The 15,618-nt window shown below is 46.9% G+C and overlaps 1 protein-coding gene across 12 annotated transcripts in view; it reads left to right on the top strand.

The window, feature by feature from the left end:
* The window catches only part of LOC105687725 (AF4/FMR2 family member lilli), a 269,224-nt gene that overhangs the window by 148,398 nt on the left and 105,208 nt on the right, over positions 1 to 15,618 (top strand). For all 12 annotated transcript variants that reach the window (XM_020853299.2, XM_020853298.2, XM_048652876.1 and 9 more), the window contains exon 3: positions 3,245 to 3,356. In XM_020853299.2, coding sequence (XP_020708958.2) covers positions 3,245 to 3,356 — 112 coding nt within the window. The remainder of the gene's footprint in view (positions 1 to 3,244; positions 3,357 to 15,618) is intronic.

Here is a 15,618-nt window from a genome sequence, read left to right as displayed (position 1 = left end):
CCCAGTTTTGCGCATTATTTCGGGGGTGCGAAGGTGGTGGTGGCGATAATGCGAGGGGTACAAACGAGAGGCGCGAGTGTCTTGGAAAATTTTGCGTCTCACCAAAGAATTCTTCAAATTAAATAACACCGTGCCGGCAACCCTCGCGGAAAATCCGGACGTAACAGCTACCTACCTACCCTCGTTCCAAATCGCCTCTCTTTTAGACTTCGAATTGTAATTAACATTTGGTTCTCCCATTAGTGTAATTAAAGTGCCATTCCATAATCTAGGAGGCAGGACCACCTTATCTTTCTCGCCCCAGCCCCTTTGGAAGCTGCCGAGGGATGCGCGTTGCTATACCGCGCCGAGGCGCCTTTCGATTCTCTTCTGCGTTTAGAATACCCCGAACCCCTTCTTCCCTTCCTTCTCCATCCACCTCGATTTCTTCCTCTCTTCTCTCGCTCCTTTCATACTGCAGAGAAAGCCCTGAAATATCGCGTACACACAACTCGAACGTACAGATATGCGGTACGAACGACATCCCGGGGAAAAATCATCCGAATCTCGAGTGGCGTTGGTGTAAAAATGTCAAAATAAGAGTTTCCGTTCTCTCAGCTATCCCCCGTCTAGAGTACCTGTTGGTGGGATAAAAATATAAACTCTTAACAAAATTGGACACCGGTCATAAATCGAGGTATCGGATGGCGGAGGCGGACGGCAAAAATCTCCATGTAAGCGAGGGGCTGGTGGTTTTTCCGCCTGTCCCGAAGCGCTCCCCACGTACAAGGCGATCGCGGATAAACCGATCGAAATATAGACAGAAAATATGAGCGTTTCGGGGCTCCGATGTATCGGATCTTTCGCCGCGCGAGGGCGGCGAGATGCGGAAAGAGGAAGGGAGCGAGGGGAGCCAGCAGAAAGGCAGTCCAATTTCTCAAACCTGTCCAATCCGTGTCGTATGCAAAATCAATCACGCCTCACCCACCCACCCCCGCCGCCAGAGCGGCCCGCATCCTCTCCCTCGCCAGAAGCCACACGTAATCCAACTCCGTGAAAGTTTTAGCTCGGCGACCAACGCGCCGGCGAACCTCGATTTTCATTTATTCACATTTCGAGGTTCGAAGTATTTCGTACCGATGCGCAAAACCATTTTTACATTTGCCCCGTGGCTACCGTGAGAAAAATGAAAATACAAGAGTAACCGAATCGGATCTCCGGAATCGAGAACGCGGGTTCGATTCGGCACCTCGTCCGAGAAATCAAACGTCTGTGCAACCGCCACTTACGGCGGGGCGAACGATAAACTCCGCTATCCCCTATCCTGAAAACAATGAAAACGCTCGGAAGAATTATCTGTCACGTAAAACACACTCCCTGTATGGGTGCTCGTTCTCTCCCGATCGCTGCGTGCGGTTTTGGAAACGGAACCCCCGCGGATCTGCCCCTCGTGTAGGGGGTCCCATAAAACAGTTATGGCTTGTTTATACACCGTGGATACGGAAGTTGTTACGTTGTTAGACACGCTAGGTACCTACTCACTCCCGTAATACGACGTCAAGAAGCGAGTGGATCCGATGACGCGTGCCTACCACCGTTACTTTTTCTCCACTTCCTCGTCCCGAGTATCGTTCCTATCCGAGAAGCTTCTCCTTTCTAGTTTAAAATCTGAAAAATATCCATAAATATAAACAGCGTCCGTGGGGTGATGTGGCGAAAAAGAAAAAGAGAAAAAGTGAACTCGAAAAAGATCGAGAGTGAAGGATCGGGAGGACGGGGCGACGTATCCAGGCGTGTATCAAAGACGGGAATTTTCAATCTAAACTTAAACCTTCCCTGTCCGTATTTCAATTTACAAAATGTGTATGCTAAATATATCGCTCGTCGCGCGTTGCGGCTAGCTCGTTCGCCGTCTTTGCTACGCGGTGTGGACAGCCGGTGAACGGCGTGACATACACACCATCCACGAGGGCAGACGAAAACTCCGAACAAAAATCAGCAAGTCAGATGCTCCGCGTGACACTGCGATGTCCGCACACACCCTCTCCGGTCGACGGACACCCCAAAGAAATTTACCCCGAACTGGAACGAGCGACACGTTCTCTCGCTTTTCTCTCGCTCTCCCTTACGTTCGTTCGAAATTGATGAAAATTATGACGAAACAAAAAAAAAAGAAACGAACGAAAGAGGAGAAAACTGAATCGTCGATGAAATTTCAACGGAATAGATACGGCGAGTGGAAATTCAGCGGATCGCGTAGTTAGGGCGTGTGGAATCCTTCGGCGCACGCTTTTTCATCGGGCCTTTCGGTTTTTTTTTTTTTTTTCTCAACCCTTATGAGATTCCCGTACGAAGAAATAAAAGGTATTCTTTGATTCTCGCGTGAAATCGTGCCGCATAACGGAGTCTCGTCTTGTCCGGCATCCGAGCGGGTATCGTTGTTTGCGATGCCGATCACGCTCACGGGGGGGGGGGGGGGGGGCAGCCACCCCCAAGTCTTTCGGGGCTCGAAACGAAAGAAAAACCGAACCCCATCAAGCTGGCTTACGGAGCATCCCCTTTAATATTCGGCAGCTCCTGCGTCTACATTCAAGATAGAATAAAGGGCCGACGAGCTTTCACCCCTACGACGGAGTTCGACGTAGTAGGAGGATGGGGGAAAATTGGGGGTTTCGGGGGGCTGAACGGGGTTCCGAAGGGATACTTATAAGCGAGCATGGGTTAAATAGCTCGAGTCTTCTTTCATAAATTTCTGCAGCGCGGGGTTCGGATAACCATTTTGAAATAGATCGTTCGAGCTGGTTCGCAGCTCCGATATTATAGAGAGTAGCTTTATAGTGCGTACCGAAGTAGAGAAAAAAAAAAAGCAAAAAAAAAAAATGCGTACATCGTTGAGAAAAAACGGATGAGGTAGTCGGGCGAAAAAAATATTATCGAGCGCGCGTCTACAGGGTGGTTATATTTGTGAACGTACAAATTGCGAGTGTTTTCACATCTCTGTGACCTTGACGAGGACCTTCGAACAATAACAAACGAGAGCAGAGTCGGTGTTCGTCGAACGAACAAGGAGAATCGCGAACTGACGATAAGCGAGTTACTTTGTTTTGGTACTCGACCCCGCCCCGTCAACGACCTTCAAGTTATCACGTTAGCTTTGAGCACGGCAATAGTAAAATTACCAGAATCTTTCGATACACAGTGTTATTGAAACGTGTCACAGTTGTAGACTCGCATATCTCACGGCTCGATCGTTTTCTCGTTTCAGCTGTACTTGAGTAAAACACGTCAAAGTGCGCTCCGCCAAGATCTACAACCCGTAAGCGGTGTTACAACCAATCATCTCACGCCTCCCGTTCATCTCAACGCACACCAAGAAGGTGAGTGATAGAAAAAAAAATATGCATCCTGTTCTGATCGAGTGATTATCGATACAAATCGCCAATTTATCAATCCAAAAAGTGAAAATTCGAGGATATCTTGATGGGAAAAATTCGTAGCTCAATTTGGCCAACGGATTCGTGTTTCTCAGGTCAAAATACGTTAGAAAATTGCCCTACGATCGATTTTAGAAATACTTCATTTTTGGCCCAATAATCGAAAAAATCCAAAGGGGTACCCCTTGGAATTTTGTTGATTTTGGGGTGAAAAATCAAAATTTTTTTTTATCGGGTTTCCTATGCTATTCCCATGTATTTTGTTCTCGGAAATCCGAATTTCGAAGTTAAATCGATCCATCTATTAAAGTGATTGAGTTATCGCTGAGTTTTCACTTTTTGGAGCAGAAAAATTGAAATATTTCGATGAGAAGAATTCGTAGGTTTACAAAATGCGTGTGAAATATAATGGCGAAAACTTAAAAAAGAATTGCGGAGTAGGAATTTGGCCAATTGTGCATAGAAAATAGAGCTCATCCGGTGCAGACTACGGTGTCAGATAAAAATTGAGAAACTATGCGATATGATCGGTATGAGTACGAGCGATATGCAGTGGAAAAAAAATGAGAAAATAATGCAGAGCATGCCCGTCTCGTGGGTACAAAGCTTTTTAAAAAGTACGAACTGATTTTTACTCCAGGTTTCAGGCTTTCGCGCATTTCTTACGAGGTACGGAGGCTTTTCAAACTCCTATTAGCGCTTGTAACACGCTGTCCTTTCCTTCCCTTATACTTTACCAGGTCTAATTTTCCTTCCTTGTAGAGCAAGGGAAAAGTTTACGACGACTTTGTGCCCCACTACCTTCGAAAAAAAACTCTTGTGTTTAATATTGTAATGACGAAAAGTCTTATATAAGTTAGCTCTGTGCCCCGTATCGTAGACCACTCCAAAGTGAAACGTCAAATGCGAAACCGCGTACGAGTGGTTCTTCTTGTCTTTTTTTTTTTCTTTCCATCCGACGTTTATCGAAGAAGGGAAATAATAAAACGACGCTCAGGAGAAGGAGGAAAAAAGTCGAGTAATCGATATAGTTAACCTGAATTATTTGGGTATTATTTGTGATTCCTATATTTTTATTCAGTATTTCTCATGGAACGGTAACGCGGGCAAAGTTGACTTCTCGGTGTTACGACACTATTCCACTGTTTTATTAATTTTCCCTTCGGTGTATTTCTTGGACCCCCCCATCGACGCACCTAGAGGATAGGTTGGTGCGCTATAGAGCGTGCGGGTATGTCGTGCATAACCCCACATCAGGCAGGGGGGTTCGTATAAATATTCTAATAAGTTCGGAAACTAATATGATTGCATCTACCAGGAATATAATATACTATTCCTACCCGCATTTTACTACACGGCCGAATACGAAATACCACGTTACAGACATCTCGATTGCCGCCTGTCTGGGCAACAACACTCATATTAATATTATTATTTCACCAAAACTTTCTTCCTCCATGACTGCGAAAAGGAAAAAACTACCCTTTTCAACCCCTCCCTCCCTCCCTCCGTCCCTCCCTCTTTTTTCCCCGCTTCCTACCGCATAGATTTCGCAAATTTTCTGTACCGTAATCGATTCGCGAATCATGGACAAAAAAAATTGTATCCATTTTATTTTTTTCCATCTATATTTCTCGATCACTGGATTATCCATTTTTTTTTTTTTGTTTTTTTTTTTTTTTTATGATTTCCACGTATCAGGTGTCCGCGGGGATGTACGAGAGTACGTCGTACGCGGGGAATCGTTTCCGAAATAAGAGCCTCGAAGGCGGAGAAAATGGGTCTATGAATTATTTTGTCCCTCGGAAGATTTATTCATCGTCTTTTTTATGCCCTCGCTTTTTGGTATACGCAATGTGTAAGCGCGGTATAAGCCAACGTCGCGACGTAGCCGCACATGCTTACGTGAGGTATATGTATAACGTGTTCGTCAATGATTCAGTATACGACGATCGATTACCGATCCGGATACTTGATACACCCACTTATACTACAAATCGGGGCAAATTAGCCTTCATGAATAGGGCGAAAGGAGGCGGTGATTCAATCGGTGCGCTCTGGCAGCTCGTAAAACATGAATTACTTGACGCCCTTACTCGCTCGCACGTCTACAATGTGTACACATACACAGATCGTTGTACATATTATTTTATCCCTGTGATATTATCTGAAATAAAATCCGTCTTACACCCCTTCGGAAAATTGAACACATCACGCTGTCAATTTCCGGTCGATTGAATCATTATACCTCCGGATACGCTGTATATTCTCCATCGATTACCCGACTATACTTGTAACTTTTTCGTATAAACTTCGTTATAGGTATTATGTAGACGACTGCCGCGGAGGATAGGAAAAAATATCATCACCATTTTCATAAATTCCTTATCACGTACCCCTCCCCCCTTTCCCGCCGCCGGTAATTCTCTCCGCGTTGTTACCTACATATTTAGAACTCTCATCAAATTAAAGGCTGCTCCGGATAGCACGTAATAATGTAAGTGCAATGAATCAATAATTATTATCAGTTCGGGAAGCACATTCCGCTTGTACCTGTTCCGTTGGAACCTGTATATATCTATATTATATTTATATACATAACCACGCGCCTTGATAATCCCGAGAAGATTAACGAGGTAGGCTCCTATCCGGAAAGCCCCGCGATTCGCCCACCGTTTCCAAGACGTCGTATAGATTTGGGGGTGGTAGAACGGGGTTATAGGGAAAACACGAGGAAGAGAGCGGCGTGTGGCAACGTCCCGACGGTATGCGGTGGTTGCGGTGGGCGCCCCTTGCCCGTTCCCTACATTAACGCAATTACGAATTTGTCGCTTTGGGATATGACAATACAAGATGTTGCCTACCTCCGCCTCCCTTACATGTTTCTCGGCAGCTCAACTATATATGTGTACGTATATACCGTGTACGGGAGTATATCATTCTCTGAAACTGTTTCCTTGTCCTCCGACACCCCGCTGGTCACAACCGACCCGTCTACTACCCCGCTTCGAAACGAACACTTTGCAGGATATCAAGCTCCTTATAAATTTCAACCACCGGCTGAACGTCGTTCGCGAAAAATATCTTCGCCTCAACGGTGTGAGGTTGACATGGATTTTCTTCAATTTTATTTTCAAAAATTAATTTTCATCCCTCGGAGTGAAATTAGTTGGAGAAGCAAATTGAGAGAATTAATATGGTCTCTAAATAGCGTCGGGGTAGCGCAGTAAATTCCGTTTCTACGTTTGGCCCCGGTGAATTTAATACATGTGTACAGACTGTTGTGTATATATCTATATATTTATTATAGATGTACATATTGTACGTTGTACAAAGCGAGTAAAGGGCATATGGTGGAGCAGCCTATTGTCGATGACGATAGAGAGGTCAGGACAGCGGCGTTAGCCCTACGACGCCCGTAGCGTTGGACGCGAAATCCCAGGACCGGCCTAAATACACCGGACGATGGACCCCGCGGTCCCACGGACGTTGCTCGGTAGATATGGGGGTCGGTTTCGTGGGTGGTAAAAGGGGGTGGCCCAACGGGTTTAGAGGGGAGAGTGAGTGCCTAGTCAGCCCTTAATATCATAAGAGCTGCCGGACCCGCGCAAACAACCCCAGTAGACCTAACGTAACCTCTGGTAAGCACTAGAAACCCGTCCCCGTACGTGGGGTGGCCTATTATCACTAACTAATATGGGGGCCTAATTGAAACCTCCGCCTTTGTTTCTAATTCTATGCTCGTTCTACACTCGGAGCTCGCGGAGCCGACTCCTCCTTCGGCCACGGCCATTTCTATTCCCCGGTCTACCGCCGGCGCGCCGGCCTCGCGTACAAAATCCGCTTCCTCATTTCGGGATATGAGAGGGAATTCGCTCGGGATACTGCACCGTCTTCTTAATTTATTTATTTCGACCCCCTTTTTTTTTTTTTTTTTTTTTTTTTTACCAAACATCGGTTTCAGTCTACGCGAAAAAAAAATCGTCGAAACAGTGCCTCGTTGAAGGGAACGTCAGGTGGAACGTTGCGAGCTTTTCCGTCGGGTAAAAAGGGTTCTGGGCTGTGAAACGAATGAGAAAAAAAAAAAAAACAAACGACGAGGATGCAGCTCGGAGAGAAACGGTGGCACGGCGTTATTGGAGCATTTCACGCACGAGTGACACCGTTTAACGGATTCACCGTACGCGTCCGTACGACTCGCCCTCGGGTGTCTGATCACCGTGGACTGACAACGTAGGGCTGAATATACATATCCTACCGCCGGCGTTGAGCGTCGCGTCGCTCCGCTCGTGTCGTCGGAAAAATGTCTCCACCGCACTCCTCTCCACCGGTTGAAAATCACCTCCCCTGACACCTGTGGCTTTCGTGCGTGTACACAGACGTGGGGATATGGGTAGGGTTGGCGTTACGTGTACGACCGTACGGAAACTGTATACGTTACACACGACGCTTTGGCGAAACGAAAATATAAGGGATGAAAAATAAAACGGAAAAAAAGCGGTTGGGTGAACGCGTTCTAGCGTAAGCTTCGAAGTCTGGCGAAATTCCGAAAATAGATTGCGCGCGGTGTACCTCGAAGCTTTGGCGAACGAAGTGAGAAATGTCCCGTGGAAATCCTCAGTTGTCGCTCGACATCGTTCACTCGCGTCAACGCAGCTCGAGGAGCTTTTTGGTTTTTGGAACGGGTGCCGCGGGATAAAAGCTTCGGAAGAAGGTTCCGAACGGAGAAAATAGCCGGAGACAGACAGACGCTACAAGTGGTGGACTTTACGGACTTAAGATTAATCCCCATAATTACCTGATTCCGTCCCGCAAAGGGCTGCTGTAGAGGGCGGTTCGGGAGCGGACCCTTTATTTCGTTTTTACGCACCCCTTATATACCCTCAGCCCGTTCACTCGTTCGTTCATTCGTTCGTTCTGCGGCCCGAAGAGGTTCTTTATACAGTCGCAATGGCCGTAAAACGGTTCGGGGTTTCGGGATTGCGTGCAGACCGTAAAGATATTTATCAGGTAAAGTCAACCCGGTCATCCCTTACAATCCGACGAGACCGCAGTCACGTTTTACAAATGCCAACCGAGGAGGAAATCTTTCTCGCTCTTTTTTATTCAGCCGTCGTGTATACCTATATATACCTTCTTTATATCCGAACAGCAGCTACCGGCTACACACCCCTCCATCCGAGAAACCATATCCCTTTGCGGAGTCGCGTGCCGCGAACGTCTTTCCTTTCCTTTCCTTTCCTTCCCTTCGGCTTTATTCCTTTTCCTCGCTCTCTTATTTTCCTTCGGTATAGCCTATTTTTCCTCCGATTTATCTCCTTTTCAATACCACCGCGAAGGTGGCTGCAGGAGACTGCTGCTCCTCTTCCATTCAGAGGGAAGGGTCCCGTTCGAGGAAAGCTCCACAGGTAGGCAGCTTGCGGAAATATGCTCGCCACGTTTTATCTCTTTGCTACCGCGTAAGAGAGAGAGAAGAAATAAAATAAAACGAGCGGGAAGCAAAAATAAATATCCTCACCCGGCACACGTACGATTCTCTGAAAATAAATTTTTCACCCCATCCCGGGCCGTTCCGATTGAAACTCGTCTTTTCATCGCTCGAAATCGCCGTAAAATTCTACCCCCGATGCGGACAGTGACGAACCTGATTAAGAACTCATTTATTTCTCAATGTTCTCCAAATTCTAAGAGATCGTGAATATCGAAATCCTTCACGCGACGCGATGTGAGGGGATTTCTGTTTTTTGTTTTTTTTTCCCAATGATTTCAAACCCCAGCCGTGGGTTTTCGAGCGGACAATAAAAATCGATATCTTAATTAGGAAAGGCTATTCCACGCCGGTGAGTCTGTATCGGAGGTTGGTGTGGCGAGAGAGGAAAATCCGGACGGGGGATATTCTACCGGAAGCGGGAGTCTGCGATGCTGACCGGACCTCGCCGTCCCACCGGAAACGCTATTCACACGACGGACTCCGAGCTCCCCCATTTCCCCGGCCTTCCATTCCCTTCTGGTTCCCTTTCGTAGTTGCCCGGCAGCTTCCCCCGCCTCGCGACTGCGGCCACCGATACCCCCGTCCCTGAATAAACAAAGCCCGAAAAAAAAGTTGACCAAAGTCGCTGAAATAATCATACGCGTGGTTACTGCCGGCCAACGTCCGCCGAGTATAACACGAACTCGTCCAACTTAATTAACACCGGCGATACGGGCCTCTCGCGAATGATTAAAGATTTTCTCTCTCTCTCTCTCTCTCTACCGCTCTTTCGGTGCTTCGCCTAATCCGGAATTCGCTCCGTACCGTTAGTCAGCGACGGTTCGATTCTCTTTAAAATTTCGTCGAATTTGGATCTACTTCACGGCGAACGAGAGTCTCGGGTTGAAGAAGTGGCGGAATCGAGGAGGCGACGCGACACAAACGAAATAGAGTTCGTTAGTCGATACGGAACCGTCACCGTCACATCCCATCGGCGGTATGAATGTTGTAGAGAACAGAAAAAGAAAAAATAAATAAATAAAAAAATAAAATAATCAGAGGAAACGAAAGAAAGAATGAGAGAAGCCAGCGAGTTTCGTGCACGGTCCGCACTCTATCAGATTAGTGAAGTCCAAATCCCTGTTCTCTTCAATTTACTCGGTGAACGCCTACAGCGCAAGGTTATTCGTTCACGTCAATATTAATTAAGATATTGGTCACTGCAGCTCGGAACCGCGCGCGCGTTACTTCCACTATACGTACGTACGATATACGTATACTCACACGATAAACCTATACCCTCCTAATACCCGAAAGGCTCAGGCTACAACGTTATTGTCCCTTTGCGGATTAAATTCTCGCGCATTTCGCACGAGCGTCGGTAATCGCGAACCACCGCTCCCGTGAAAATTACGCGGATATTTTTGCCGCACGTTTTTCTCCCAAACGTAAATTCGATAATTCATCGGCCGCGCCAGCACGAACCAGGATTACGTTTGTATCAAAGTCTCCGAGCCTTTCGAAAGATTGTTATGAAAGATTATCGCTTTTCGATCAGTTTCTGGCCTAGTAGGTATAAGTATAATGTACCTGCATAGCGACCGCGCCGCGATATGCGACCTCTTGCATTATTTATCACGCAGGTGTGTGCGCAGTTTAGCTAAACCACGATCACCCGTTAAACAACACGCTAAATAAATCACGCTCTATATCATCGTGGTTATTGAAAGAGCGAATAACAATTACCAACGAGTCAGATTAATTCCGTCCTATCAATTCTTACGCTTTTAGATAATTCGATTTTTCAATCTTCATGTCCGCGTAGGTCGTGCTCTCGCGTATATTAATACCTGTATCTACGTCGCTCGCTTTTTTTCCTTCTCTCATTTTTATTTTTCGATTTCTTCAACTTATTTTCCCTTCTCTCTTATCCGCCGACACTCGACGAAACCAATACTACGTCGTACGTAGGATGAGAAAAATCATAAAATACTCGGCGTGTTCAGCCGCGCTATTCACGTAAACGCATGTGCATTCCAATTATCCGTCGAATGAAAAATCTATCCACGTATAATCCAGGCTGTAGACACGATATATTTCTCGGAACGCGACGTACCGTCGTTCAAATATCGCTTCCACCCTCCGGATTCTCTCGAACGTTATTCGCCCAGCGTCGTTCGAAGGAGCGCCCGGTTTCGGCGAGCTTCGGTCGATGATAAAACCCGAGGCGAGCCAGTGACGAGTCATTAGCAAAGTTCAATTGGGGTTGCATTGAACCCAATTTCTCGACAGTATTTGCTCGCGCTACGGGTGCCGGAGGTTTGACCCCTCGTTAATCACCAAAGGCTGGAAAGCTACCAGACGACGCGTACAAGCTGTGTAGTTGACCGCACACAGTGACCGTTTGCCGAGAACCCTGTGGCGGCGGTGGTACCTGCGTTGCGCAACAACGCCGAGCGTAAGAGAAACAGATACAGGGAGAGACGAAGGAGGATCGAATAACTTGAACGTGAATTAAATTCCTCTATTTTATTTTTTATCGATACCGAAGTGAAAAATTAAATCGCCGCAGCGGTGTCGTCCGTTCGAAAGCAGAACGGGAGGACGATATCGCGCGCGTGCATTCGGTGTGATAATCGTTGTATCCGATACGCCTGTCGATTCGGAGAATCGAGCCTCAAGCGGTATGCGTTGCTCAGCGGTATGTAGGCGGAAGAGGAGGTATATGGGTAAATAGGTGTTCGGAGAAGGGGAAAGGTAATATAGGTGCATTTGCCGGCTTTGTGGGCAAACACTAGATGGTAGTATCGCTGAATTAGAGAGCTGATTTAGAGAAACCAAATTGACGGAGATGAGACTGCAAACATCGTGTGAGGTATACCTTGAGGAAGGAGGAAGTGGGACGCGAGAGTGAGGTGGTGCAAAAAATAAAAAAAATTGAGAGCATAAAACATCTCTCATCGGGGTATTAAGAAACAACGGCTTTATTAATCGAGTTTTATTACACCTGCAGCATGTGCAAAGTTTACCTTTACGTATATGTATGTATAGAGGTATAGAGGTATACGATATTTCTCGAGTATTTAGGTAGGAAAAAAATTCCTCCTTTTTGTTGGTTATATTTATGTAAATATTCCCCGTTAACCGGGCAACCACCGTAACGTTGGGGAGGAGGAGAAATTACTTTCGCTTATAACCAGAACCGCCGACGGGCTCCTTTTCCATCCTCCCGCACATGCAGGAGGCGGTGGACCACAAAACCAACAAACTATATATATGTATATATATATATACGCGGACGGAGATATGCTTCTGATGTAGATATCTGCACGTCGTTTGCGTTATGTAATACCGACCTGCAAAATTTTCATCTCTCTTGATTATTATTCATAATGTAAAATTTTCGTACCATATACACACGTGTGTGCGTAATAAATGTCTGAACGTTTCGCGGAGAACGAGGTATTTACGCGGGCATACGTCGTACGAATTTAAAATCACATCAAAGCCGAAGCAGAAATTTCGGACGATTTTTGTTTTTGGGAAAATTTTCAGCAAAACATAATCGCCGTAATAACTTGTACGCTGATAAATAAGTTCGGGAGCTACGAGTTGCTACGAGGGAGGGGGGAGGTGCGCGGCTCTCGTTTTCGGGGTTTGAAAATCGTCCGGTATCTCCTCTTCCGCCACGAGATCCAACAGAGGTGACGTAATTACTCAGATTAATGTGGCCTTGAGCTTTCGGGGACCGAAAGCTCCTGGCTTTTATCTCTCACGGTATCATCCGAAGCCCGGCACGGTTTTCTCCTCCGCTCTCAACGCCGCGTTCGAAAGTAATTTCACTGTACGGAGATAGAGAGAGAGGGAATACGTTTTAAATATTACTTATCCCCGGTTTTCATTCGGCCCGCGAGCCCTTCGGAAATCCCACCCGAACGACCTCGAAAAAAATCTCCGCGAACAAACAAATAACGCGTACGTAGAATTAAGAAAACAAGGGCGTTAATTTCTTTAAAATAATTCAACGACCAGAAAGCGACGCTCGAGTCAACGAGCTTCTTCGCGTCTAAATTATCCTTCCCCTTTATAAAAGCGGCTTAAGAATCGCAGGTCCGTTTCACGGCGGTTCCGCGATAACCGAGTATTCCTGGATACGTATATATACTTTCCCGTCGACACCTAGGAGGTGCACTCCGCAGGGTATGAGGAAGATTCTCCGTGGGTCGGTAGCTCGTTTCCTTTTTGCCCTCCGGGCGCGTCTCCGGGAGTTGCGTTCGGTGAAAACCGCGTATAGTTCTGAGAGACATTCAGTATTCTGCCCCCCCCTCCCCCCCGCCCCCGTACACCGAACACTCCGGACCCCTTTCTTTCTCCTCGGCAACGGCGTAACGCCGAGACAATGATATCGCAGGAAGAGTTGGGGCCACCGCTTTACAACTCCCTACGGGCTGCCGGAACCCGAGTGAAATTAATATCATAAATAATATTATAAAAATACAATGCGCCGAGAATGAGGTTCCACGCCGCACCGCGCACCGCGCGGATTCAACGTCTCCTCGAATTCTCTTCTTCGCATTCCAAGCTGGAATGAAAATTTTATCAAAGATCAAATCTCACCCTTAACTCGGTAATCGATCGTCGGGTCAGAGTTCAACCCTTTTTTTCTTACCGATCTGTGGCATTTGTTTTAAAAGATTGTAAAATAAACTCACTGCGAAATAAGTACTCACTCAGAAGTAGAAGCTGCAGATTTCCAAGTGTGCCTATTATATCGTTATAACTGTTATCGTCGTTACTATTGTGATTATCAGTAATTCTCGAGTAGAACGTAAAGAGAGTGGGGGTAGACGAAGTCAGTGTCGACTATTGTTCGGGTGTCGGAGGATACGAAGTCTTCTCTTAAAATCCCTGGCGTTGAGCTTACCGTTGGGTCGTAAAGAAAGTACGAAGACGACGAGAGCGAGTGGAATTCGAAAATTATAACAATATTGTCCGAATTTATACCGCAGTATCGTTTCGAGTATCGTCCCGAATTCAGTGACGATGATTTTCACCGTACGATTCGTTGCAGCTTTTGACGAGTGAAAGAAGAGTGTAAACGCTTGCGGACACCACCGCGCGATGTTCGCAGCTCTTATCTACACGTACCTCTCACAATTTAACGAGCAAAACCTAAACCCAAACCCCATAGTTATACATGTATACAGAGATGTTAAAATCTACCTGTAGCTTCGTCTTACGCGACGAAGCGCCACAAAGACAATGGGGCGAATTAGCACCACGCGTATGTGCCATATCGTCTGTTTCATCAGCATTTGAACATTCGAGCATTTGAGCATTTGAGCATTTGAGCATTTGAGCATTTGAGCATTTGAGGGCGTTCCACAGAGGCACTGAAGGGGTTGAGGTGCTGAGGGGTGTGGGAGGGGGGGTGGGGGTGGGGGTGGGAGAAAAGGGGGGGGGAACGACGTCGCTGTTGCTTTGTACCATCAAGATGATTATATTGCCATTCGGATGCGAAACGTACGTAACCGTACGTTACTCAGCAAAGACCAAAATTCAACACTCTAATGTCCCTGTAAATTCACGTGCACGTAACGGTATACGGTTACTAATTCCCCCCCCCCCCCCCCCCCCCACACGTCTGTGTACCTACACCAATTTCCACGCAGTGGTCCCACCCGCCGCATAGTAGAGGTAAAATCTTCTCCTCCGAATCCTTTTTCTCTTTGTTAGGACGGAGTTGGGAGGTACGTACGTACCTACGCGGCGCTCCCGGCGAGTCGACCGGAGGGTGGTGTGATATCTTCTTGCATTTATCTCTTTGGTGGGCCCGTAGCGGTCGGGTGGTACCGGTGCTCATTAAGTTTTTGGTTGAGTGCCAGGCGAAGCCACAACGCGAAGATCTCGGGATAACCGTGATCTCAAAGGGTTAGTCGTTGGACGTCGCCCCGCGGCGGCTCTGGCCGCCAAGAGTTACGCTAAGAGGGTCGGGCGTACCGAAGGGAGAGCGGGAGGCTCCGTAGAAAGAGAAAGGGATGAGATCCGCCCGACGAGGAACGAGAGAAAACTATAGGGAAGGAGATCGTTCTCGTGGGCTCAGGGGGGGGGGGGGGACAGGGGGGCGTGGGCGGCACTTAATGGAATTAAAAGTAAGCCTAGATAGTAAGCTTAATTCGGTTTATCTCGGTAAATACGTCGTTGGGTATACTCCCGGTATGCATTTAGGGACACGGACGAAGACGGAGGCGAGTTTAAGGAGGAGAAGGACCGACGCGTAGACTGGGAAACTTCCAACTGGCCCAAGGTATGAGAAATAAGGACGAAAGAGAGAAGGGGTGGCGGTGGAGAGGGAGGGTAACGTCTAATGCTAAATGCATTAAACGAAAATGCTTTAATTATCTTTGAACGGTGGCGAGTGTAGAAATCTCTGGAAAATTTTGCGCAACGAAGAACGAATTTGCCGATAAACTGGAATTAATTTCCGTCTCATTGAAGCTCCGCGGTTTCCGCGTTCTCCGACCCCGCGGTCGTCGCCGCCGCGTCGTAACTACGTTTGACAAAAATCCGTTCGCGTTCCCAACGGCATACGGGGTGAAACGATACGCCGGCAGATTTCGACGGATGGAAAAAGACGGGGGATAAAAATAGTAACGTTTAACGAATCGATAGCTGAGAATAATACAATCCAATCGGTGGCGGGGAGGCGATTTTATACCAATAAAGTAAACCAGA

This window comes from Athalia rosae, chromosome 3 (genome assembly GCF_917208135.1).
Source record: "Athalia rosae chromosome 3, iyAthRosa1.1, whole genome shotgun sequence".
Taxonomy (NCBI): Eukaryota; Metazoa; Arthropoda; class Insecta; order Hymenoptera; family Athaliidae; genus Athalia; species Athalia rosae.
The sequence above is the reverse complement of the archived record's forward strand: the minus strand, read 5'-3'. Positions and strand labels throughout refer to the sequence as shown.